This window comes from Danio aesculapii, chromosome 19 (assembly GCF_903798145.1).
Source record: "Danio aesculapii chromosome 19, fDanAes4.1, whole genome shotgun sequence".
Classification (NCBI taxonomy): Eukaryota; Metazoa; Chordata; class Actinopteri; order Cypriniformes; family Danionidae; genus Danio; species Danio aesculapii.
Genome location: NC_079453.1, coordinates 14,839,861 through 14,867,334, shown reverse-complemented (window position 1 = coordinate 14,867,334; position 27,474 = coordinate 14,839,861). Strand labels below are relative to the sequence as shown.

At 38.9% G+C, this 27,474-nt stretch overlaps 1 protein-coding gene across 1 annotated transcript in view; it reads right to left on the bottom strand.

Moving 5' to 3' along the window:
- Nucleotides 1-12,471, bottom strand: part of lin28ab (lin-28 homolog Ab) — a 40,029-nt gene extending 27,558 nt beyond the window's left edge. The window contains exons 1-2 of the mRNA XM_056479116.1: nucleotides 12,462-12,471; nucleotides 11,191-11,366 (exon numbers count right to left, since the gene is read on the bottom strand). Of these exons, the coding sequence (XP_056335091.1) occupies nucleotides 11,191-11,366; nucleotides 12,462-12,471 (186 nt within the window). The remainder of the gene's footprint in view (nucleotides 1-11,190; nucleotides 11,367-12,461) is intronic.
- Nucleotides 12,472-27,474: the final 15,003 nt, after the last annotated feature.

The following is a 27,474-nucleotide window of genomic DNA, read 5'->3' as shown; positions in this document are numbered from 1 at the left end:
TGTGAGTTTTGAGGCTGATCGGATCATGCATGCCTGAGTTATAACAACTTGATGTTTGGTGGCGAATCATCAAAGTTTGCGAGTCCGCCACGGACACGCCCATCAACGAAAACTCTAGACCTTCACAATATATCATCGATACTGCTTTCAGATGACACCACTCAAATTTGGTGCTGATATGACCAAATTTGTGCGAGGAGTTTGTTACAACGTAAAATCATGTCATTTCCTGTAGCCAGCAGGTGGCGCTATAACTGTATCGGGATATTGGCATGTAATCGTGTTCAGGTCAGGACGGTTATTAAGCGTGTGAATTTTGAGGCAGATCAGATAATGCATGCCTGAGTTATAACAACTTGATGTTTCGTGGCGAGTCGTCAAAGTTTGCGAGGCCGCCACGGACACGCCCATCGCCGAAAACTCTAAAGCTTCGCAATTTAACATCGCCAAGGCCTTTAGATGACATAACCAAATTTTGGTGTCGATCGGATGAAATCCCTAGGAGGAGTTCGTTAAAGTACAACGCCTGGAAATGGCAAAAACGCCACTTTTTCGCCGCAGGAAGCTGTAAATATCCGACTTCCTGTTGGGTTTGAGATATCGCTCCTTGAGACTTTTTCGTAGGTCTTGGCATGTTTAAGGTGTGTGCCAATTTTCGTGCATGTGCGTGATTCGTGGCTCGGGGGCTTGTCCGTATCAATTTTCTAGGTGGCGCTGTCGAGTCATTTTGCCACGCCCACTTCCGAAACCTATAATAAACGTAAATTTTCGCCACTTCTGGGGCGTGTGCAAATTTTCGTGAGTTTTCGGGCATGTTTAGACCCTCAAAATCGCGATTCATTCGGGAGAAGAATAATAATAATAATAATAATAATAATAATAATAATAATAATAATAATAATAATAATAATAAACGGAGCAATTCCAATAGGGCCTTGCACCGTTCGGTGCTCGGTCCCTAATAATAATAATAATTAAAGCTGCAAGCAGCGATGATAGGGACCTCGCACCCGGGCTCACCGCCGCCCGGTGGCCGTAGGACGACAGAGAACCGCGAACAATAATAATTTAAGCCGATACATAAAAAAATCTGAGAAAATCACAGATTTATGCCATACTTGCTCCTGTCAGCAGGTGGCGCTATGACTGTGACTCAAGATTGGCATGTAGATGTCTTCAGTAGTGGAAACTCATCAAACATGTGAAGTTTCAGCCTGATCGGACATTGTGTGGATGAGTTATAAGCCAAACTACCTACTGTCAGCAGGTGGCGCTATGACTGTGACTCAATATTGGCATGTAGATGTCTTCAGGAGATGAGTCTTAACAACCATGTGAAGTTTCAGGCAGATCGGACATTGTTTGGCTGAGTTATAGGCAATTTTATTGTTGACAGCAGGTGGCGCTATAACTGTGACTCAATATTGCCATGTAGTTGTCTTCAGGAGTGGATTTTAATCAACCATGTGAATTTTCAGGCCGATGGGACATTGTGTGGCTGAGTTATAGGCAATTTTACTGTTCCCAGCAGGTGGCGCTATAACTTTAACTGGATATTGATATGTAAACATGTTCAGGTCAGGACAGTTATCAATTGTGTGAATTTTGAGGCAGATCGGATCATGTATGCTTGAGTTATAATGACTTCCTGTTTTGTGGCGAATCGTCAAAGTTTGCGAGGCTGCCACGGACACGCCCATCGAGTAAAACTCTAAAGCTTCGCAATTTAACATCGCCAAGGGCTTTAGATGACAAAACCCAATTTTGGTGTCGATCGGATGAAATCCCTAGGAGGAGTTCGTTAAAGTACAACGCCTGGAAATGGCAAAAACGCCACTTTTTCGCCGCAGGAAGCTAAAAATATACGACTTCCTGTTGGGTTTGAGATTTCGCTCCAAGAGACTTTTTCGTAGGTTTTGGCATGTTTGACGTGTGTGCCAAATTTCGTGCGTGTGCGAGATTCGTAGCTCGGGGGCCTGTCCGTTTAATTTTTATAGGTGGCGCCAGCAGGTGGCGCTATAACTGTATCGGGATATTGGCATGTAAGCGTGTTCAGGTCAGGACGGTGATCAAATGTGTGAGTTTTGAGGCTGATCGGATCATGCATGCCTGAGTTATAACAACTTGATGTTTGGTGGCGAATCATCAAAGTTTGCGAGTCCGCCACGGACACGCCCATCAACGAAAACTCTAGACCTTCACAATATATCATCGATACTGCTTTCAGATGACACCACTCAAATTTGGTGCTGATATGACCAAATTTGTGCGAGGAGTTTGTTACAACGTAAAATCATGTCATTTCCTGTAGCCAGCAGGTGGCGCTATAACTGTATCGGGATATTGGCATGTAATCGTGTTCAGGTCAGGACGGTTATTAAGCGTGTGAATTTTGAGGCAGATCAGATAATGCATGCCTGAGTTATAACAACTTGATGTTTCGTGGCGAGTCGTCAAAGTTTGCGAGGCCGCCACGGACACGCCCATCGCCGAAAACTCTAAAGCTTCGCAATTTAACATCGCCAAGGCCTTTAGATGACATAACCAAATTTTGGTGTCGATCGGATGAAATCCCTAGGAGGAGTTCGTTAAAGTACAACGCCTGGAAATGGCAAAAACGCCACTTTTTCGCCGCAGGAAGCTGTAAATATCCGACTTCCTGTTGGGTTTGAGATATCGCTCCTTGAGACTTTTTCGTAGGTCTTGGCATGTTTAAGGTGTGTGCCAATTTTCGTGCATGTGCGTGATTCGTGGCTCGGGGGCTTGTCCGTATCAATTTTCTAGGTGGCGCTGTCGAGTCATTTTGCCACGCCCACTTCCGAAACCTATAATAAACGTAAATTTTCGCCACTTCTGGGGCGTGTGCAAATTTTCGTGAGTTTTCGGGCATGTTTAGACCCTCAAAATCGCGATTCATTCGGGAGAAGAATAATAATAATAATAATAATAATAATAATAATAATAATAATAATAATAATAATAATAATAATAAACGGAGCAATTCCAATAGGGCCTTGCACCGTTCGGTGCTCGGTCCCTAATTAAAGCTGCAAGCAGCGATGATAGGGACCTCGCACACGGGCTCACCGCCGCCCGGTGGCAGTAGGACGACAGAGAACCGCGAACAATAATAGTTTAGGCCGATACATAAAAAAATCTGAGAAAATCACAGATTTATGCCAAACTTGCTCCCGTCAGCAGGTGGCGCTATGACTGTGACTCAATATTTATATGTAGATGTCTTCAGGAGTGGAATTTTATCAACCATGTGAATTTTCAGGCAGATCGAACTTTGTTTGGCTGAGTTATAAGAAATTTCATATTGCCTGCAGGTGGCGCTATGACTGTGACTCAATATTGGTATGTAGATGTCTTCAGGAGAGGATTTTAATCAACCATGTGAATTTTCAGGCAGATCGGACATTGTGTGGTTGAGTTATAAATCAAACTACATTCTGTCAGCAGGTGGCGCTATGACCGACTCAATATAGGTATGTAGATGTCTTCAGGAGAGGATTTTAATCCACCATGTGAATTTTCAGGCAGATCGGACATTGTTTGGCTGAGTTATATGTAATTTTACTGTTGCCACATGGTGGCGCTATGACTGTGACTCAATATTGGCATGTAGATGTCTTCAGGAGAGCAATCTTATCAACCATGTGAAGTTTTAGGCAGATCGGATATTGTTTAGCTGAGTTATAGGCAATTTTAAGTTTGCCAGCAGGTGGCGCTATAACTTTATCGAGTTATTGGCATGTAAACGTGTTCAGGTCAGGACACTTATCAAATGTGTGAGTTTTGAGGCAGATCGGATCATGCGTGCCTGAGTTATAACAACTTGATGTTTTGTGGCGAATCATCAAAGTTTGCGAGTCCGCCACGGACACGCCCATCGACGAAAACTCTAGACCTTCACAATATATAATCGATACTGCTTTCAGATGACACCACTCAAATTTGGTGCTGATATGACCAAATTTGTGCGAGGAGTTTGTTACAACGTAAAATCATGTCATTTCCTGTAGCCAGCAGGTGGCGCTATAACTGTATCGGGATATTGGCATGTAAACGTGTTCAGGTCAGGACGGTTATCAAGCGTGTGAATTTTGAGGCAGATCAGATAATGCATGCCTGAGTTATAACAACTTGATGTTTCGTGGCGAGTCGTCAAAATTTACGAGGCCGCCACGGACACGCCCATCAACGAAAACTCTAAAGCTTCGCAATTTAACATCGCCAAGGCCTTTAGATGACATAAGCCAATTTTGGTGTCGATCGGATGAAATCCCTAGGAGGAGTTCGTTAAAGTACAACGCCTGGAAATGGCAAAATCGCCACTTTTTCGCCGCAGGAAGCCATAAATATCCGACTTCCTGTTGGGTTTGAGATATCGCTCCTTGAGACTTTTTTGTAGGTCTTGGCATGTTTGAGGTGTGTGCCAATTTTCGTGCATGTGCGTGATTCGTGGCTCGGGGGCTTGTCCGTATCAATTTTCTAGGTGGCGCTGTCGAGTCATTTTGCCACGCCCACTTCCGAAGCCTATAATAAACGTAAATTTTCGCCACTTTTGGGGCGTGTGCAAATTTTCGTGAGTTTTCGGGCATGTTTAGACCCTCAAAATCGCGATTCATTCGGGAGAAGAATAATAATAATAATAATAATAATAATAATAATAATAATAATAATAATAATAATAATAATAATAATAATAATAAACGGAGCAATTCCAATAGGGCCTTGCACCGTTCGGTGCTCGGTCCCTAATAATAATAATAATAATTAAAGCTGCAAGCAGCGATGATAGGGACCTCGCACACGGGCTCACCGCCGCCCGGTGGTCGTAGGACGACAGAGAACCGCGAACAATAATAATTTAAGCCGATACATAAAAAAATCTGAGAAAATCACAGATTTATGCCATACTTGCTCCCGTCAGCAGGTGGCGCTATGACTGTGACTCAAGATTGGCATGTAGATGTCTTCAGTAGTGGAAACTTATCAAACATGTGAAGTTTCAGCCTGATCGGACATTGTGTGGATGAGTTATAAGCCAAACTACCTACTGTCAGCAGGTGGCGCTATGACTGTGACTCAATATTGGCATGTAGATGTATTCAGGAGATGAGTCTTAACAACCATGTGAAGTTTCAGGCAGATCGGACATTGTTTGGCTGAGTTATAGGCAATTTTATTGTTGACAGCAGGTGGCGCTATAACTGTGACTCAATATTGGCATGTAGTTGTCTTCAGGAGTGGATTTTAATCAACCATGTGAATTTTCAGGCAGATCGGACATTGTGTGGCTGAGTTATAGGCAATTTTACTGTTCCCAGCAGGTGGCGCTATAACTTTAACTGGATATTGATATGTAAACATGTTCAGGTCAGGACGGTTATCAATTGTGTGAATTTTGAGGCAGATCGGATCATGCATGCCTGAGTTATAATGACTTCCTGTTTTGTGGCGAATCGTCAAAGTTTGCGAGGCCGCCACGGACACGCCCATCGACGAAAACTCTAAAGCTTCGCAATTTAACATCGCCAAGGCCTTTAGATGACAAAACCCAATTTTGGTGTCGATCGGATGAAATCCCTAGGAGGAGTTCGTTAAAGTACAACGCCTGGAAATGGCAAAAACGCCACTCTTTCGCCGCAGGAAGCTAAAAATATACGACTTCCTGTTGGGGTTAAGGTTTCGCTCCAAGAGACTTTTTCGTAGGTTTTGGCATGTTTGACGTGTGTGCCAAGTTTCGTGGGTGTGCGAGATTCGTAGCTCGGGGGCCTGTCAGTTTAATTTTTATAGGTGGCGCCAGCAGGTGGCGCTATAACTGTATTGAGTTATTGGCACGTAAGCGTGTTCAGGTCAGGTTGGTGATTAAATGTGTGAGTTTTGAGGCTGATCGGATCATGCATGCCTGAGTTATAACAACTTCCTGTTTCGTGGCGAACCATCAAAGTTTGCGAGGCCGCCACGGACACACCCATCGACAAAAACTCTGGACCTTCACAATATATCATCGCTAGAGTGTTCAGAGGACACCTCTCAAATTTGGTGCTTATATGACCAAATTTGTGGGAGGAGTTTGTTACAATGTAAAATCATGTCATTTCCTGTAGCCAGCAGGTGGCGCTATAACTGTATCGGGATATTGGCATGTAAACGTGTTCAGGTCAGGACGGTTATCAAACGTGTGAATTTTGAGGCAGATCGGATAATGCATGCCGGAGTTATAACAACTTGATGTTTCGTGGCGAGTCGTCAAAGTTTGCGAGGCCGCCACGGACACGCCCATCGACGAAAACTCTAAAGCTTCGCAATTTAACATCGCCAAGGCCTTTAGATGACATAACCCAATTTTGGTGTCGATCGGATGAAATCCCTAGGAGGAGTTCGTTAAAATACAACGCCTGGAAATGGCAAAAACGCCACTTTTTCGCCGCAGGAAGCTGTAAATATCCGACTTCCTGTTGGGTTTGAGATATCGCTCCTTGAGACTTTTTTGTAGGTCTTGGCATGTTTGAGGTGTGTGCCAATTTTCGTGCGTGTGCGTGATTCGTGGCTCGGGGGCTTGTCCGTATCAATTTTCTAGGTGGCGCTGTCGAGTCATTTTGCCACGCCCATTTCCGAGACCCATATCAGCCGACCATTTACGCCGCGTTTGATGTGTGTGCAAAGTTTCGTGACTTTTCGAGCACGTTTAGACCCTCAAAAGTGCCCCGATTAGGGGCGGAATAATAATAATAATAATTAAAGCTGCAAGCAGCGATGATAGGGACCTCGCACCCGGGCTCACCGCCGCCCGGCGGCCGTAGGACGACAGAGAACCGCGAACAATAATAATTTAGGCCGATACATAAAAAAATCTGAGAAAATCACAGATTTATGCAAAACTTGCTCCCGTCAGCAGGTGGCGCTATGACTGTGACTCAAGATTGTTATATCGATGTCTTCCGGAGAGGATTTTAATCAACCATGTGAATTTTCAGGCAGATCGGACATTGTTTGGCTGAGTTATAGCCAATTTTACTGTTGCCACCAGGTGGCGCTATGACTGTGACTCAATATATGCATGTAGTTGTCTTGAGGAAAGCAATGTTATCAACCATGTGAAGTTTTAGGCAGATCGGATATTGTTTGGCTGAGTTATAGGCAATTTTAGTGTTGCCAGCAGGTGGCGCTATAACTGTATCAAGTTATTGGCATGTAAACATGTTCAGGTCAGGACACTTATTAAATGTGTGAGTTTTGAGGCAGATCGGATCATGCATGCCTGAGTTATAACAAGTTGATGTTTCATGGCGAATCATCAAAGTTTGCGAGTCCGCCACGGACACGCCCATCGACGAAAACTCTAGACCTTCACAATATATCATCGATACTGCTTTCAGATGACACCACTCAAATTTGGTGCTGATATGATGAAATTTGTGCGAGGAGTTTGTTTCACTGTAAATCATGTCATTTCCTGTAGCCAGCAGGTGGCGCTATAACTGTATCGGGATATTGGCATGTAAACGTGTTCAGGTCAGGACGGTTATCAAACGTGTGAATTTTGAGGCAGATCGGATAATGCATGCCTGAGTTATAACAACTTGATGTTTCATGGCGAGTCGTCAAAATTTACGAGGCCGCCACGGACACGCCCATAGACGAAAACTCTAAAGCTTCGCAATTTAACATCGCCAAGGCCTTTAGATGACATAACCCAATTTTGGTGTCGATCGGATGAAATCCCTAGGAGGAGTTCGTTAAAGTACAACGCCTGGAAATGGCAAAATCGCCACTTTTTCGCCGCAGGAAGCCATAAATATCCGACTTCCTGTTGGGTTTGAGATATCGCTCCTTGAGACTTTTTTGTAGGTCTTGGCATGTTTGAGGTGTGTGCCAATTTTCGTGCATGTGCGTGATTCGTGGCTCGGGGGCTTGTCCGTATCAATTTTCTAGGTGGCGCTGTCGAGTCATTTTGCCACGCCCACTTCCGAAGCCTATAACAAACGTAAATTTTCGCCACTTCTGGGGCGTGTGCAAATTTTCGTGAGTTTTCGGGCATGTTTAGACCCTCAAAATCGCGATTCATTCGGGAGAAGAATAATAATAATAATAATAATAATAATAATAATAATAATAATAATAATAATAATAATAATAATAAACGGAGCAATTCCAATAGGGCCTTGCACCGTTCGGTGCTCGGTCCCTAATTAAAGCTGCAAGCAGCGATGATAGGGACCTCGCACCCGGGCTCACCGCCGCCCGGCGGCCGTAGGACGACAGAGAACCCGAACAATAATAATTTAGGCCGATACATAAAAAAATCTGAGAAAATCACAGATTTATGCCAAACTTGCTCCCGTCAGCAGGTGGCGCTATGACTGTGACTCAATATTTTCATGTAGATGTCTTCAGGAGAGGATTTTAATGAACCATGTGAATTTTCAGGCAGATCGGACATTGTTTGGCTGAGTTATAGGCAATTTTACTGTTGCCACCAGGTGGCGCTATGACTGTGACTCAATATTGGCATGTAGATGTCTTCAGGAGAGCAATCTTAACCATGTGAAGTTTTAGGCAGATCGGAAATTGTTTGGCTGAGTTATAGGCAATTTTAAGTTTGCCAGCAGGTGGCGCTATAACTGTATCGAGTTATTGGCATGTAAACATGTTCAGGTCAGGACACTTATGAAATGTGTGAGGTTTGAGGCAGATCGGATCATGCATGCCTGAGTTATAACAACTTGATGTTTCATGGCGAATCATCAAAGTTTGCGAGTCCGCCACGGACATGCCCATCGACGAAAACTCTAGACCTTCACAATATATCATCGATACTGCTTTCAGATGACACCACTCAAATTTGGTGCTGATATGATCAAATTTGTGGGAGGAGTTTGTTTCAATGTAAATCATGTCATTTCCTGTAGCCAGCAGGTGGCGCTATAGCTGTATCGGGATATTGGCATGTAATCGTGTTCAGGTCAGAACGGTTATCAAACGTGTGAATTTTGAGGCAGATCGGATAATGCATGCCTGAGTTATAACGACTTGATGTTTCGTGGCGAGTCGTCAAAATTTACGAGGCCGCCACGGACACGCCCATCGACGAAAACTCTAAAGCTTCGCAATTTAACATCGCCAAGGCCTTTAGATGACAAAACCCAAATTTGGTGTCGATCGGATCAAATCCCTAGGAGGAGTTCGTTAAAGTACAACGCCTGGAAATGGCAAAATCGCCACTTTTTCGCCGCAGGAAGCCATAAATATCCGACTTCCTGTTGGGTTTGAGATATCGCTCCTTGAGACTTTTTTGTAGGTCTTGGCATGTTTGAGGTGTGTGCCAATTTTCGTGCATGTGCGTGATTCGTGGCGCGGGGGCTTGTCCGTATCAATTTTCTAGGTGGCGCTGTCGAGTCATTTTGCCACGCCCACTTCCGAAACCTATAATAAACGTAAATTTTCGCCACTTCTGGGGCGTGTGCAAATTTTCGTGAGTTTTCGGGCATGTTTAGACCCTCAAAATCGCGATTCATTCGGGAGAAGAATAATAATAATAATAATAATAATAATAATAATAATAATAATAATAATAATAAACGGAGCAATTCCAATAGGGCCTTGCACCGTTTGGTGCTCGGTCCCTAATTAAAGCTGCAAGCAGCGATGATAGGGACCTCGCACACGGGCTCACCGCCGCCCGGTGGCCGTAGGACGACAGAAAACCGCGAACAATAATAATTTAGGCCGATACATAAAAAAATCTGAGAAAATCACAGATTTATGCCAAACTTGCTCCCGTCAGCAGGTGGCGCTATGACTTTGACTCAATATTTTCACGTAGATGTCTTCAGGAGAGGATTTTAATCAACCATGTGAATTTTCAGGCGGATCGGACATTGTTTGGCTGAGTTATAGGCAATTTTACTATTGCCACCAGGTGGCGCTATGACTGTGACTCAATATTGGCATGTAGTTGTCTTCAGGAAAGCAATCTTATCAACCATGTGAAGTTTTAGGCAGATCGGATATTGTTTGGCTGAGTTATAGGCAATTTTAAGTTTGCCAGCAGGTGGCGCTATAACTGTATCAAGTTATTGGCATGTAAACATGTTCAGGTCAGGACACTTATGAAATGTGTGCGTTTTGAGGCAGATCGGATCATGCATGCCTGAGTTATAAAGACTTGATGTTTCATGGCGAGTCGTCAAAGTTTGCGAGGCCGCCACGGACACGCCCATCGACGAAAACTCTAAAGCTTCGCAATTTAACATCGCCAAGGTCTTTAGATGACATAACCCAATTTTGGTGTCGATCGGATGAAATCCCTAGGAGGAGTTCGTTAAAGTACAACGCCTGGAAATGGCAAAATCGCCACTTTTTCGCCGCAGGAAGCTGTAAATATCCGACTTCCTGTTGGGTTTGAGATATCGCTCCTTGAGACTTTTTTGTAGGTCTTGGCATGTTTGAGGTGTGTGCCAATTTTCGTGCATGTGCGTGATTCGTGGCTCGGGGGCTTGTCCGAATCAATTTTCTAGGTGGCGCTGTCGAGTCATTTTGCCACGCCCACTTCCGAAGCCTTTAAAAAACGTAAATTTTCGCCACTTCTGGGGCGTGTGCAAAGTTTCGTGAGTTTTCGGGCATGTTTAGACCCTCAAAATCGCGATTCATTCGGGAGAAGAATAAGAATAATAATAATAATAATAATAATAATAATAATAATAATAAACGGAGCAATTCCAATAGGGCCTTGCACCGTTCGGTGCTCGGTCCCTAATAATAATAATAATAATAATAAACGGAGCAATTCCAATAGGGCCTTGCACCGTTCGGTGCTCGGTCCCTAATAAATGCAGCTTTTCAAACACCAAGGTACTGTCCTCTTCTAGACCTTCAACACAGATCCAAATACACAAGCCAACAAGTAAATTTACTAAAACATAACAGCACAGCCAGCTTAAAATGGTTACTGACAAACATGATTTGCTTTGCTAAACGACTGAAGAATGTTGATTTAGAATGCATGATGAAGACTTTAATGTTCAAACGTAAAACATATAGATGCTTAAAACGTCCCCAACAGTTTCCATCACATTTTAGCATAAAACCCTTGTTTGAACAATGGGAGGGAAAAAGAAATTTCTAGAGACAGCAAGGCCTTACGGAGGTCCGGATAATTAAAAAACGGCAGCATACCTGATGGACGAACACATCCACGGGTGATTCCAGACAGATGCCCTCCCGGTGGGTCATGGACAGAAAGCCGAAGCCCATCCGCACGTTAAACCATTTGCAGACCCCAGAGCCGTGGAACGAGCCCGAGTCTTCCTCAGAGCTCGCGGCTTCTTCCTCCTCTGTCTTTGTACATCCACCTTATTTGTATAAAAACACGAAACAAGAATATCAATCACAAATAATAATTTTACTAACTCCGATATCGCGCTATCGAAAGTGGAACAACAAAATAAATCGGTGAGCTCTTACGCTGCTGTTCCGACATGCAGTGAATTCATCACACTTGGGAAGAAAATGCCAGAAGCTAAACACGAGTGGACGGAAAGCGTTTCTATATGGGTTTGTTTATTCGGTAATATTTTTTTTTGCTCAGTACTCGTTTTACACTCTTCAAACTGTATAAACAATTTAGTATATAGTTTTGTGAAGTAAAAATAAATTCACTTAAAAATGTACAAATAAATCTGTAAAGGGACAGTTTAACCAACAGGTAGGTTGAAAAAATATGTATAGAATTTAAATAATTGTATACAGCAAGTAAGTGATAACATTTGCTTGAGTAAATGTGCTACACGTTAATCAATCTCCATTATGCAAATTTTATTATATGCATTTCTGTAGCTAATAAATTTATTTGATACCTAGCTCTATAGGTTTTTTTCACTTCTTTAGCGGTGACTAGGCTATGTATTGGCTAGGCTACGTCTCATATTGTTTAAGAAAAAAATGGGGAAAAAACTATACATTTTGTTAACACAAAACCCCTTGCGTCCTTTATCATCTAATTATAAGCTAAAAGCTTAAAACAGCTAAAAGTTAATTCATCATAGCGCACTCGTGCACTTTCAGGGAATATAAAAAAAAAAATTAAAATCACAAATGTACGGCCGCTCACCTGTATAATATTGCTCATAAACTGAGCCCATTTCACCCATCTCGCCCATCAATCTCCGATTAAATCCCGACTACAGGAAACAGGGTTCAAACTTTCCTCCACATTTCAAAAGTAAAACAAAAAAAAACTACTTTACCGACGCCAGAAGCAACGAACAAACAAAAGATTTGGGGTTCATTTTAGCGGTAACGACTTGAAAATTCCAGGGCTTCTGGGAAGTGCCCTTTGTGAAGATCCCCAAATCTGAAAGACAATGCAGGAGATCCGTCCCACCCCCTCTTCTTTATTCCTCTCACTCTTCACTGACCCCCCACTGGAAGATCACCCACGACCTCACCTTCAGCCATGTCTCCAGGATGTCTTCTTGGTTTACACCACAAAAACGATCATTGAATGGGCCCCCAAACAGCATAAAACAGTGGTCAGCGTTTATTCCTGAGTGAATCATATAGGACACGGGTCACTGTAGCATCTCCACTATTACCTCCATCGGCTTTAGGTCAAGTCTACGTGGTGTTCAACTTCATTGAGCTGATGAATTGCACATTTCTGCAGCGATGGGGTCCAAATTCACCAGTGGGCCAATCACAGATTGAGAACATTTAAGCTCGAGGAATAGGAAGTGCCCTCCCCTCTTAAACCGAAATGACCCACAGCATGCTGACAGCCTGACACACACCACATAGTGGATGGACATTGGGACAGCAGAGACACTTTATTCACAACAAAGGCATTGATTTATTACTGCATGAAAGCATTTGGTATGCAGTTCTCCTATGTAATCTTAAAAAAAATATTTTTAATCTTAAAAAATAAATAAATTTAGCAAACGTTTTATATTGTGGCATCTTAATATTTAGATCTCAAAAACATACCATGCTATTTAGAACATTTCTGCAAATTACATCAAACACTATCAATTATTCCAGATATTACATTGAGGAATGTGTGAAGAAAATATGAACGTCGGGGTTTTGAAGACATCAGAACATGATTTCAATAATTGGACCAAAATGTTCTATAATCTATTACAACAGTTGATATATGTGTGCAACCAAACGCTTGTAAGTCTTAAGCTACAAAAGAAAATAATAATAATAATAATAATAATAATATTAATAATAATAATAATAATAATAATAATAATATGCATCTTGCTTTAAAACATATCCAAAATGTGCATTTCGGGACCTGTGTAAAATTTAACTGTAGTAGTTATTCATTTATATTTTATTTAAAAAACAGGAAATAAAATGTTCAATTAATGTCCCCTAGCTAATGATGATGACAAACTATTTAAAACTGATCGCAGTTCTGGTTTGAGCATCATGGAAAGCACAGGTCACAGTGTCTTATTGTTCTCACACCTCAAGCAGAGCCCACAAAAGGGAACAATAAGACACTCTGAGGCGTGTAAATGTTATTTAATTGATCTCTGACGCCAGCACATAATGAATGGGAATTGCCTGAATATTTGCAACCGGCAATTTACATGTAGCACGGAGAGAATTCCACATGTATAATACGTGACACAGTTTAGGTTGCACGAGTATATTTTTGACACTAGCATATGGGTCAAAATGCACTTTATGGTTTATGCGGGTAAAAATGAACATTTTTAAAATGCCAAATATCATTAGAATATTAGGAAAAAGATCATGTTTCGTTTTTTTATTTCCTCACAGTAAATGGGCTATATAAAAATAAAATTAACCAAATTATTTTGGTCAATAATATGCATTGCAAATAAATTTGAAAGCGACTTTCCATTTCGATTTTTTGTACCCTTAGACTACAAAATATTAAGTAAATTATACATGAATATAAACTCCAAAGGATCATTGTGTACATCACACACACGAACAACGCAATATACCATATCTCACAAAAGAATGACATTTGTAAGAGCTTTTGCAGACAAGATTTTGATCTTAGTTTTTCTGCCACCAAACGAGAGAGAGAGAGAGAGAGAGAGAGAGAGAGAGAGAGAGAGAGAGAGAGAAAAAAATGTAGTCATCAGTTATTTTATAATACTGATATGAAGTTCTCACCTGTGTGATTGAGATGCGGATTTGCCGGGGGCATCTTGATGACTTACTACTTCTTTATGAAAACTAAACGATTACCTGCCTTTTTTTGTTGTGTAATCAACTAATGTAGACTGGTCGTCAGGCATTGTCTAAAAGTCCAGCTCCTCGAAAGCATTTTATACTACACCGAGCGTGTGTGAATGAATGGAGAGCAGTGAGTCAGTCAGCTGGGTTCCTGCTGTGGTTCTGCTCTGATGACTGTATTTGGATTGTCATGCGGCCCGTCACCCACAAACACAATTAAAGCCGCATCCACTTTCCAATTAAATATTCATGCAGGATTCTTGGATGCCGTTCATCAGCTTCCCAAACGCACTCTTTCTCTCATAGGTTTCTGACTCATGTCAGAGGAAACAGTACAGCACCTGTTAGAAGTCTTAGTCATAACGCTTCGTCTAATTAAGTAACCCGAACAGAACCAGAACCCTCTTCATATGATAATCAAGCATGTGCTTCGACGGGTCACGTGATGCAATAATTATACATCAATCAAAAGTGCAGCTGGATCTCTGGCTTCGTCATGAATGTAACAGGCTGCTAGCGAATTGCTTGTACCGCGCGATATTTAAAAAGGAACACAATATATGCATTTAGGTAAAAAGCATCCACATATCACACTACAAACAGCTAACATAATAGGTTGTCAGAAGACTTTTTGTAGCCACGTTTAATTCAGTAGATTTTTTTTCAGTAAATCAAATTGTTTCTGTACATCAAAAAACCGTAAAACTAAAATAAACAAATAAATACCACCCCACCTAAATATATGAACAAAAACAGAAAGTATTAATAAAGAATTAAACGAAATATAATGCACTCCATTATATACGATGTATTATTTACATACAGATGCATTATTTCAAACGTTTGACAGGTAGGAAACATTAACATTGTTGATGCTTTGAAAGAAGTGGTTCTCTTCAACAAGGCTGCCTTTATTTGCTTCAAAAAGTAGAACCGTGGAGTTATTTTTTCAAAATTTCTATGTGAATTTTGTTTTAAGTAGGCCTATCATTTATTCATGTGATTCAAATCTGAATTTACAGCAATGTCTCCCTATTAAACGATACTTCTAATCATAAAACTAATAACTTGAACACTGATTTATTATGATAATTAATTTTTGGTATTCCATAATTAATTAATTAATAATAATAATAATAATCGCAGTGTTTAATACATTTTTGTATATATATGTATATGTGTGTGTGTGTGTGTGTGTGTGTGTATATATATTTATATATATATATATATATATATATATATATATATATATATATATATATATATATATATATATATATATATATATATTCCCCTCTTTAATGATTTTATTGTAATTTGTATTATAAGTGTTATATAATCTACAAATGAATAAAATACAGTGTTATACAATCTACACATTCCCTACTGCCTTCCTACCCTATTAAAGTATGAAAATTATGTATAGTCGACCATATTGCATATTTTGAAATGTATAGAGATGATAATGCAGCTGGCTGCATTTATGCCTCCCTCAAAAAGACAATGAAGACTAAAACATTTTATAGAGATCTCCTTAGTAACCAGTGGCCTTGACTCAGTCCTGGAGGTGACCCCTGTCAAGCAGAGGGGACTGAGGACAATGGATCAGGCACGTGCCTGTAACACCCCTTAAACTACCCACATCTCTCTCCTCAACACACAATGAACAAGATTTGTTTAGTACATTATATATGCTTTTAGATTCATTATTTAAAAAACTTTTAAGGGATAGATGGTGATGCGGTGGCTTAGTGGTTAGCACTGTCAACTTACAGCAAGAAGGTCGCTGGTTCGAGTCTTGACTGGGTCAGTTGCCATGTCTGTGAGGAGTTTGCATGTTCTCCCTGTGTTGGTGTGGTCTTCCTCCGGTTTTCCCCACAGTTCAAAGACATGCGGTGTAGGTGAATTGAATAAACAAAATTGGCCATAGTGTATGTTTGTCAATAAGTGTGTATGGATGTTTCCCAGTCCTGGATTGCAGGTGGAAGGGCATGCGCTGTGTAAAACATATGCTGGATAAGTTGGCAGTTCATTCCGCTGTGGCGACCCCTGATGAATAAAGGGACTAAGCTGAAGGAAAATGAATGAATGAAAGGGATAGATCACCCCAAAAAGGAAAATGTATCATGATCAAATGGTTCCAAACCTTCATAAGTTTATTTTTTCTGTTGAGCGCAAAAGAATATATTTTAAAGAAAGCTGAAACCTTGTACCATCGACTTCTGTAGGAAAAAACAAATACAATGTTAGTCAATAGTTACACATTTTCAAAATTTTTCAAAATATCTTACTTTGTGTTCAACAGAAACAAGTAAATGGTAACAGAATTGTCAGTTTGTCTCTTTCTCTTTAAGCAATGTTTGCCAAGTTATACATTTGACGCTATGATTAATTTTGAACATGTTTAAGAATTTGAAACCAGATCACAGAAACATTTAAAAAAAACAATTAATTTGTCTAATGGGTCATTTTGCTTGGAAAGCTTGTGCCACACTATCGAGAATCAGGGTCACATCCCAATGGGAAAGATGTCAGTTCTGTTCTTTCTCGAAGACCCTAGGGAATCAGTGGATAATCAATACTTGCAATGCAAGTGTGAAACAGTGGAACGGCCAGTCACATCTAGGATCTAATTTCAGTGATCTTCTTAGGCTGTGAGTCATGACAGTGATGAATGGGACTTCAGTTTCACCATCAGAAACTGGAGTACTGGAGCAATATAGTTTAACAGTTGTTTCTTTTGTCATTTCTGTATTTCTTCTTCGTTTCACAGATTCAGCAGAACAAGGCTAAGGGAAAACATTTTGTTAGTGTGTGTAGATTAAATTTTTCCAGAAGGAGAACACGAAGTACAGTGGTTTTCAGTTTCAGCACCCTGGACAGCGCTGTTGTGTTTCTCTGAAACTTACTGTAAGTTTGAAAATGTGTTCTGTGTATGCAGAATCTCAAAAGCACATGACTAGACAAATCTGCAATTGCATATATGTATTGTTCCTCTATCATGCGACAGCAATTAGATGCAATACATTTTTTAAAAACTTTTTTGTATATGCTGAATTACCTGTTCTCTCTTGTGTGACACTTCGATTATAAGTTCTAACATATCAAATATATTCTAAAACAGTGTTTCTCAACCATGTTCCTGTAGGACCACCAGCTCTGCACATTTTCCATATATCCTTAAATAAATACGCCTGATTCAGATCATCAGCTCATCAGAAGAGACTGAAAGACCTCCAAAGAGACATCTAAAACATGAAGTGTTGGTTGTCCTCCAGGAATGTGGTTGAGAAACACTGCTTTGAGACACACTGCTTCAGTTATTGTTGAACATTTTCAGAAATCAGCAAGAAAAAATGAAAGTGTATAATATATGAAGTCTGATCTAGCCAAAATTTTAAGCATTTAAAAACAAACAATGCAATTTATTTGACTTTTGTAAAGATCAATATATGAAGAGCTCAGATGCAAAACCCTTTTTGAAAAAAGTCCCATCTGACATTTGTAGCATTTTTAATTAGCATTAGCAATAAAAATGAGCATTTTTCTCAGCCTCCTTTATGTTCAATAGGTCACATTAAGGAATGCAAAAAAATGCTCATTGCAAGAAAAGAAAAAATTCAGATGGCAAATTCTGAACTCTTCATATTTTCAAGCTTTCAGGCCTCTAAACTCTTATTCATATCTGTAAAAACATCTAGAATGTGTCTGTAATTGTTTACTAGTTAATTGAGCCAGATGGACATTTTGAGCAAACAAACGAAAAAAAAAGCACATACATTTTTAAATCAATCAAAATGTCAAATCAAACTTTGTAATTGTCTAAAAATGCATACTATATTTGATATATATTATCATAAACCTGTTTTTACATATAAGTGGAGCTAAACAGGCATCTAGCTGCGAATTACTAGATTTCTGTTGCCCTCTTCTGTTACATTGTTGAAATATTGAAAAGTGCTTGGCTCTATCTAGCTTTAACTGATATATTAACAGAGAAATATTTTTAAGTTTATTAAAAGTTAATGAGTCTGTCTAATATCTTTCTCAATTTCATGTAGATATAAATGGTAGATGATTTAAGTTGTTAATTGTCATCAAAGATTCAAAATTTACAAAAGACATAGCTAATTATTTGTCATTGTGCAGCACAGTTTGAATACCACATAAAAAGCAAATGTAGTGCTTTTAGGGATTTTTTTCTGTAGTTGTTGCTGGGACACAAAGCTATTTTATATTTCTGTGATTTTTATGTTTTACTTTCATTAGCTTGCATTTTTAAATTATAAGGCTGAACTTCATGACATGAGTCAGCCTACAGAGATTCCCTAGTATTTCTCTGTTGCAATTGGGATATCACAATAATTAACCCCGAAAAAGCCAAAGCAACGCAATCAGTACCAGGTTGTGTTTGTGATAAGGAAAAACGCTAAACACATGCAGGCATTTATTCGTTCTTTCCTATTGCTAAACTCATCTGTGTTAGAGAAAAAAGGAGACTCATTAGAAACAGATGGCGAACCAAAAAGTAACCCAGGGTTATACAATGAGTGGCCAACACAAGATACATACATTCCTAATTTGCGAGTCCTATCTCACACTCAACACAGTTGTTCTAAATTCTCCGTAGTGTATGTGTGTGAATGGGAGTGTATGGGTGTTTCCCAGTGATGAGTTGAAGCTGGAAGGGCATCCGCTGCGTAAAACACATGCTGGATAAGTTGGCGGTTCATTCCGTGACCCCATTCGTTCATTCGTACATGGCGACCCCATATTTATAAAGGGACTAAGCTGAAAAAAGAAAATGAATGAATGAAAAATAGGCACTATCCTTATAAATAAACTGCATAGTTGCAATCTAAACAACATTCTTGATTAAAAAAGCCTCAAAAGTACATTATGTCCAACAGCAGCAATATTTGTCAAACTGTAGTGTGTCGTCTGCTTGTTGCTGTAAGTGGGTGGAGTAATACACAAGGGTGAAGGGTGAAGAGACTGGATGATACTGTTATTTGCAGAATATCGCACAGCTATCAGCCAATCAGATTCAAGAATCAGACAGAACTGTTGTATAAATATATTTTATTTAATACAATGGTTTCTGCTGTTCTGATGTCAGCTGCAGATGTAAATGAATGGCGGATGAAAGTAGGTCCGCTTACAAAAGGATTTTGATACCGTGTTTGATTTTCTTTTTTATATACATGATTATGCCATCGAGTTGTTGTGATATTGCGTTTACACACTCGTAGCAGTGCGATGTGGCTGTATATCGTTACTGGTGGGTGAAATGCATGCTTCACACCAGTGCCAATACACAGCCACATCACACTGCTACGAGTGATATTGCTCATTTATATATATATATATATATATATATATATATATATATATATATATATATATATATATATATATATATATATATATATATAATACAAATTGATGTGCCAAAAAACGAGATCTATAGGTATTTTTTTGGCTCAGTTCAGTCCACAAGAGCTGAAAACTGGCTTTAGTGCCCTCTAGTGGATACATTGTGAAGGTGATCAGCAGATTTCACTCCCAAGAACTCCTGGCCTTCCTTCTGTGTAGGATCAGTGCTGTCCTGTGTGAACTCATGGTTCCAATCCATGCCCGTAGCCAGGGGGGAGGGGTGTTTGAGTGATTCGAAAGACCCACCCCTTACTGACAAAGGTCTAGAATTTGTCTCATAAATGAGCTAATTTCTCTTATTTTGATTGCTATGCCACCAAATATGGTGGAAATAGTCCATTGAAAAAGTATTTGAGAGCAAGCAGAATCCTCTGTTGACTGCTGCTTCGGTGTGACTTCAGCTAATCAGTTTTGGCCAATGCAAACAATTATTTTTCATGAGTCCAACATACAGCTGTGCAGGAAAACAAATCGGATCAAGTCATCTTTCTCCACTGTATTGTTTTTAAATGGAGAAAATATTATACAAGCAACCAGTGTTGGGGAAAGTTACTTCTGAAAGTAATGCATTACAATATTCGGTTACTTCTCATAAAAGTAACTAGTTGTGTTACTTGGTTACTTTTTAGTTTAACTCTGTTTTTATTGAAATATGTTAGTCAGAGAGCCACAGCATCAGATACACAGAATCAGTAGACATCAACTGATCCAATGTGGTGGTAAAATACAATTTTGCTCACTTTTTCTTTCTCTCTGAATAAAATATAGTTACATATTCATGCATTAAGGAAAAAAACAAAACAAAAAAACAACAACAACAACAGTGCCGAGAATATATAAATACAAATACTCAAAGGGTACAGCAGTAGAAAATAAAATAATAATAAAATATATATATAAAAAACAAAAAATAAAATAAATTAAAAAAAAAAAAAAAACACACTCTCCACTCATAACCAAACCAGGGGTAGGGAAGATAAGTCAGCTATATACTTTCATACAAATACACATACATATATACATGTTTATTTATTTATTATTTTTATTTTTAAAGTGTAAGAGGAATGGTTGCCAGATAGTGTCAAATTTTTCAGTATCACCGCAAACTGTATATCTAATCTTTTCTATTTGCATAGACTGCATCAGATCATGCATCCAATGTATGTAACTGGGTGGGGAAGGATTTTTCCAGTTTAGTGTTATAAGCCTTTTAGCAATTATTAAACAAAAAGCAAGTGCATTTGATTGTGTAGATGACAAAGAAACATTTGTAGGGTTAAGTCCAAATAATGCTACTAGGGGGCATGGCTCAATATCTAAAAGAAAGCATTCAGAAATTGATTTAAAAATTGATGCCCAAAAAGTGCTTAGCGCTGGACAAAGCCAGAAAGTATGAAGAAGAGTGGCTGGAGCTTGTCGACACCGATCACAAATTGGATCAAAACCAGGGTTAATTTTAGATATTTTTGCCTTAGTCCAATATACTCTATGCAATAATTTGAATTGTATAAGGGAATGACGAGCACAAATAGAAGAGGTTTGTACACGAGACAGAGCCTTGGACCATTCCTCGTCTGTGAAAACATGATTAAGATCTGATTCCCAGCTCTGCTTTATTTTTAAAAAGGATGAGGAATCTAACTGTCTAATAAATGAAAAAATTGTTTTATAAATTTTAGAGACTGCACCTTTACAAATTTTTGTATCTAAAACCTGATCGATTTCTTGTTTGGGAGGTGCAAGGGGAAAATGGGAAAAAGTATTTCGTATAAATTCACGTGTCTGAAGATATCGAAAAAAATGAGTTTTGGGAAGGTTAAATTTTTCTGATAAATAAGAAAATGTAACAAATGTATCATCACAAAAAAGGTCATTAATGTTTACAATGCCTTTTCTAAACCATGATACAAAAGATTGGTCTGAGATAGAGGGCAGGAAAGAAGGGTTTTTATATATGGGAGACAAACTAGACATTGTTTGAAAGCCAAAATGTTTTCTAAATTGTGACCAAATTCGAAGACTATTAAGTACTATAGGGTTAGAGGAATAGTTTGAAGTCTTTAATGGTAATGAAGAGCATAGTAACGCATGCAAAGACACTTGGGTGCAAGAATCGCATTCCATTTCAACCCATACTGGGACCCAGTGGCAAAGTCCGTAGTGTGACTGGCTCCAATATAAAATACTGTGGATGTTAGTCGCCCAATAGTAGACTAAGAAATAAGGAAGTGCAAAACCACCTAACTTTTTGGGTTGTTGAAGAAATGATTTCTGTATTCTTATTGGGCCACCGTTCCAAATAAAATCCGAAATTACTTGATCCAAGGACTTAAAAAATGACTTTCGTATGAAAATTGGAATACTTTGAAAGAGGAAAAGAAATTTAGGGAGAATATTCATTTTTATTGTGTTTATTCTGCCTACAAGAGAAAGTGGGAGAATTTTCCATTTAGCTAGATCTTGTTTTGTTTTCTCTAATATTACAACAAAATTATGTTTAAAAAGATCAGTATATTTTCGTGTTATTGTTATTCCCAAATATCGAAAATTTTCTGAAGCTAATTTAAATGGCAATATTGACACTGGAAAGGATCTTGGAGCATGATTTAAAAGAAAAAACTCACTCTTATGAAGATTTAACTTATAACCAGAGACGTCGCTGAACTGTCTCAAAAGTTCCAGAACATACGGGAGACGAGTTTCTGGGTCTGAAATATACAATACCACATCATCAGCATAAAGAGAAATTTTCTGTTCTTTTCCGGCCCTGAAAATACCAGCAATCTCAGGATTATTGCGAAAGCAAATTGCGAGAGGCTCTATAGCTAAAGCAAATAAAATAGGGGAAAGTGGGCAACCTTGTCTGGTGCCACGGTGAAGAGGAAAATAATCAGAACTATTGCTGTTTGTTTTCACAGACGCCAAGGGAGAAGAGTATAGGAGTCTTACCCAAGAAACAAATTTGTCACCAAACCCAAATTTTTTTAATGTGTAGAATAGATAGTCCCACTCGACGCGGTCGAAAGCTTTCTCCGCATCGAGTAAGACTAAGGCCTCAGGTACAGAGGAGTCAGATGAGGTGTAAATTATGTTCATCAACCTCCTCAGGTTAAAAAAGGCCTGCCTGTTCTTAATAAAGCCGGTTTGGTCAGGGTGTATGATATCTTGGATAACAGTTTCTAATCTAAGAGCAAGAATCTTAGCCAAGATTTTTACATCTACATTAAGAAGAGAGATAGGACGGTAGGACCCACACTCCAATGGATTTTTATCAGGTTTTAAAAGAAGAGAGATTGATGCCTGGCGCAAAGAAGAAGGGAGATTACCATTATTTAAAGAGTCTTCAAAAACAGAGAGAAGCAAAGGTGAAATCTGAGCGGAAAATTTTTTAAAAAACTCTGTGGGAAATCCGTCAGGCCCCGGAGATTTTCCGCTTTGCATTTGTGCAATAGATTTTGAAATTTCATCTAAGCTGATAGGTTCATCCATTTTTGCTTTTAATTCACTACTTATTTGAGGAATATTAAGATTGTCAAAAAATCTACTAATAATGTTAGGGTCTTTAAGGGAGTCTGACTGGTACAATGAAGAGTAAAAAGATTTAAATGTATTATTAATTTCTTGAGGGTCTGAAACAATAATGCCTTCTTGGGTTTGAATTTGGGTGATAAAGTTTTTTGCTGTTTTAAGCCTGAGTTGCAGTGCAAGTGTTTTACCTGGTTTATCACCAAACTCATAAAAAAGGTGTCGTGATTTGAGCAAAAGCTGCTCAGCTTGGGCAGTAGAAAGTTGGTTATATTCAGATTGTAAAAAGATTCTTTCATTGAATAGTGATGTGCTTGGGTGTTGTGCATAAATTTGGTCCAATTTACCAATTTGATCAGAAAGTTTAAAAAGTTTCTTATTACACTCCTTTTTTATATAAGCTGAGTGAGATATTATTTCTCCACGTAAATATGCTTTAAGTGTTTCCCAAAGTAAAGATGAAGAAATCCCATCCGTTGAATTGATTTCAAGAAATGTAGAGATCTTTTCTGAAAGAAACTCAACAAAATGGCTCTTAGATAAAAGTAAAGTATTCATTCTCCAAGTACAAAATGAATAGCTTCCAGGAAGGACCAGTTCAAGAATTACTGGAGCATGATCTGAAACAGTTATAGTGTCATATGAGGAGGAGTTCACTCGAGAAATAAGTTTACTGTCAATGAAAAAATAATCAATACGTGTATAAGTATGGTGCACAGGAGAAAAAAAGGAAAAAACTTTAGAAGTAGGATTTAGGAAGCGCCAAATATCAGTTATTCCACACAATTCTAAAAAAGAATTAATTGTTTTAGAAGACTGAGATTGAAGGGTTGATTTGGGGGATGATCTATCAAGAACTGTGTTTAGAATGCAATTAAAGTCACCTCCCATAATCAGTTGATAAAGATTCAGGTCCGGGAGTTTAGAGAAGAGTGTAGTAAAGAAATCTGGGTTATCCCAATTAGGTGCGTAAACGCTTACTAAAGTAACTTGACTATTATAGAGGATGCCTGGCACCATCACGTATCTGCCGTTGGGATCTGAAATAATATTGGAAGGCTTGAACTGTGTATTCTTATTAATTAAAATGGCAGTGCCTCTTGCTTTATTATTAAAGCCTGAATGGAAAACCTGTCCCACCCATGACCTCTGCAGGCTTTTTTGGCACGAGATTTTAAGGTGGGTTTCCTGTAAAAAACATATATTGGGTTTTAATTTGTTTAGTTTAGAAAAAACCCTCACACTCTTCACTTTATTACTTAAGCCTTTAACGTTCCAACTAATTATATTAACCCTGCCCCGTCTATCTTGGTAGGCATCATTTGACATTAATGTTAAACAATAACTTTATTTCTCAAATAGTCAAGAGTGTTTGAGTGGAGAGTATAAACAAAATGAGCAGACATAACGAAATCTAAAGGAACCAAAAACAGACAAAAAAACATAAAAAAAACCCGTGTCCCCCCCACGTGACCAGAACTGTCACGGGATGTAGCATCTATAACAAACCTAACTGAAAAGAACATTACAGTCAGGTGAATAAGAAACCAGTAAACAGTTTCAACTTTCAACTTTGGCTGTCATTTCGGCAGCGCTCCGTGAACTGATATATGTATATAGAAATGATTCAATAAACAGTAGACAACGCGTACATGTATCGGACTTAAAATCGCATACGACTATAAAAAGTAAAGTATTTTTAAAGCACAGAAACTGGGTAAATATGCTATGGTATTGCATATTTTATTTATTTTGAGGCTACACTCGTTTTGCAAAGATGTCAGTTCAGTTCTTAATTTTACTTCAGTTCTTGATTCGGACCATTTAACTGTTACGTCGATCAAACCTGATTCGCTGCATTCTTGATGTTAGCAGTGAAGAATTCCATCGCAGCCTGTGGGGTTTGGAAGAAATGCCGCTGCCCCTTGTAATCGACGCGCAGTTTAGCAGGATGCAGCATGCCATAGGTTACGCCAGCGCTGCGAAATGAAGCTTTCACATCTTTGAACTCGGCTCGCTGCCTCGCCACTTCAGCAGACATGTCCGGGAAAATGCGAATCGTCGCACCGTTGAATTCCAAAGAGCCTCGTTCACGACTTAGTTTCAGAATGAGTTCTTTGGTTTGATAGTGGTGGAGACGGACGAGCATATGCCTAGGATATGCGTTCGGGTGTGTTTTTTGGCCGGTGCGATGAGCGCGGTCAATTTGTAGTGGTCTCTCAAAGGCACTGTCTCCGAAAAGTTCAATAAAAAGTGATATCATGAACGTAACCGGACTTTGACCCTCTAATCCCTCAGGTATTCCAATGATCCTCAGATTTTGCCTCCGGGAGCGGTTCTCTAAATCATCCACTTTGAGTTTAAGGGAGCCGTTTTCTTTTTTCAGTGCGTTGCACAGTGCCTCAATCGCTGTCAAGCGGCCGTCCAAGTCATTAAGTGCGGATTCAATGTCCCCAATCTTCTGAGCTTGTAGTGAGAGGGTTGATTGCAGAGTGGACACGGCAGAACGGAGCTCGGATAAGAATTCAGTTCGTAATGTTGACACTTCCGTGCGAATGGTAGTCGTAATTATCTCCTTCAGAGAAGCAGGTGTTAGCTCATCCTCCCTCGGCGAGGCGTTAGAGGCCTGCTCGCCTCCTCTTTCAGCCAACATTTCAGCGATGTTTCGTCCTGATTTTCCCGGTTTTGGCATATTTGCGTATAGATATGATGCAGCGTTGCTTACTTTATAGATTTAAGACAAAGATAACTGAGATTAATAGAAAAAATACACGAATGTTCACGGAGTGACTTCCACCTGCGTCTAGTCTCCACGAGGCATACCGGAAGTCTCCACTTGGTTACTTTTTTATGGAAAGTAGTGCAATATGTTACTTTTAAGTTACTTTTTCATACCTGCCCTGAGACTTGATCTCAAACTTGATATTTTTTAAAATAGAGAAGCTTTGCATTTAACAACACACTATATAACCTACACCATTATTTACCTTTAAAAAATTACAAACATTTGAATAATGTAACCTTCTGAGAAGTTGGTTCTGAGTTCCGAGAATCTGTTTGCTACTTTTGTATTTTTGTCTTATTAGTTCAGTAAAATCACTGTCCATTCATCTTGATTACACTAATTTTATTTCAGCAAACAATTTTTAAAAGCATATCAATTAATATAAAATGTAACTTTACATTTAAAAAAAAGTAACTCAAATATTTTTACATAATGTTTTAAAGTAATGCATTACTTTACTCGTTACTTAGAAAAGGAATATTATTACATAACTCGCTTTACTTGTAATGCATTACCCCAACACTGCAAGTAACTTTTATTCTAAATCTAGGACCTTATTCTTGAAACAAAAATGACTAATTAAAAGTGGTGTAAAGCACCAAAAACTACCCATATTTAAAATGAATTTTACTACTGAATTTTACTGCCTATTGTTGGAATCCATGTACTTCAAAGGCACTTTTTTTACCAGAGAGGCTAGAAAAATTGTAAACCTCTACAGTATTATTAGAATTATGTTTTAATTTTTTTTATCATTCAAATGTCCGAATGTGGAAGGCTGAATGCGCTGGCCAGTTTGTTATTTATATTTTTAATGTAAAACTTTAACAGTTTCTTATATTTTTCTTTTAATCCTATATGATGTAATACATATGTGTTTTAAAAATAAATATTTTTTATCATTTTTCTTCATTGTTACATATACATATTTCTAAATCTTTAGGAAATATTTTTGGTACATTAATGGCCATCCGACAAGTTAATTAAGCTAAAAATAGTGCCTAATATGTCACTAAAATGCAGTATTTATAGCTCATAGTTAAATAGAAAATGAGGTGTATAACTGCAAAAAAGGTCCAAAAAAAAAAAAGAACCACCCACCAGGTCACCAGGCTGGCTACGGGCCTCCACTCAGTGATCTGGCTCTTCCTCTGCTGGTTATGCTTATATGCCCCATTATTTGCCTACTATATCTGAAATCTCATCTTCCCAACTCATCCTTCTGGTCATATGGTCCATCAAAAACTTTCAGCTGCACATGAACCAAGACACGTCCAATTAACCACATCTCCTCATACACCTCTGTGTTTCAAGTTGTAGCCCAAGCCCAAGACTCTGATCCTACTAGTAGCTCACAGTTACTCTCCAATCACTATAGCACATTCTGTTCTAGGACCCTAAAAATTACATTTATACAGATAAAATAGGAACTGAAAGAGACTGTCTCAGACTGTGTAAGATGTCACGTCAACTACCCTGCTGCACTTTGG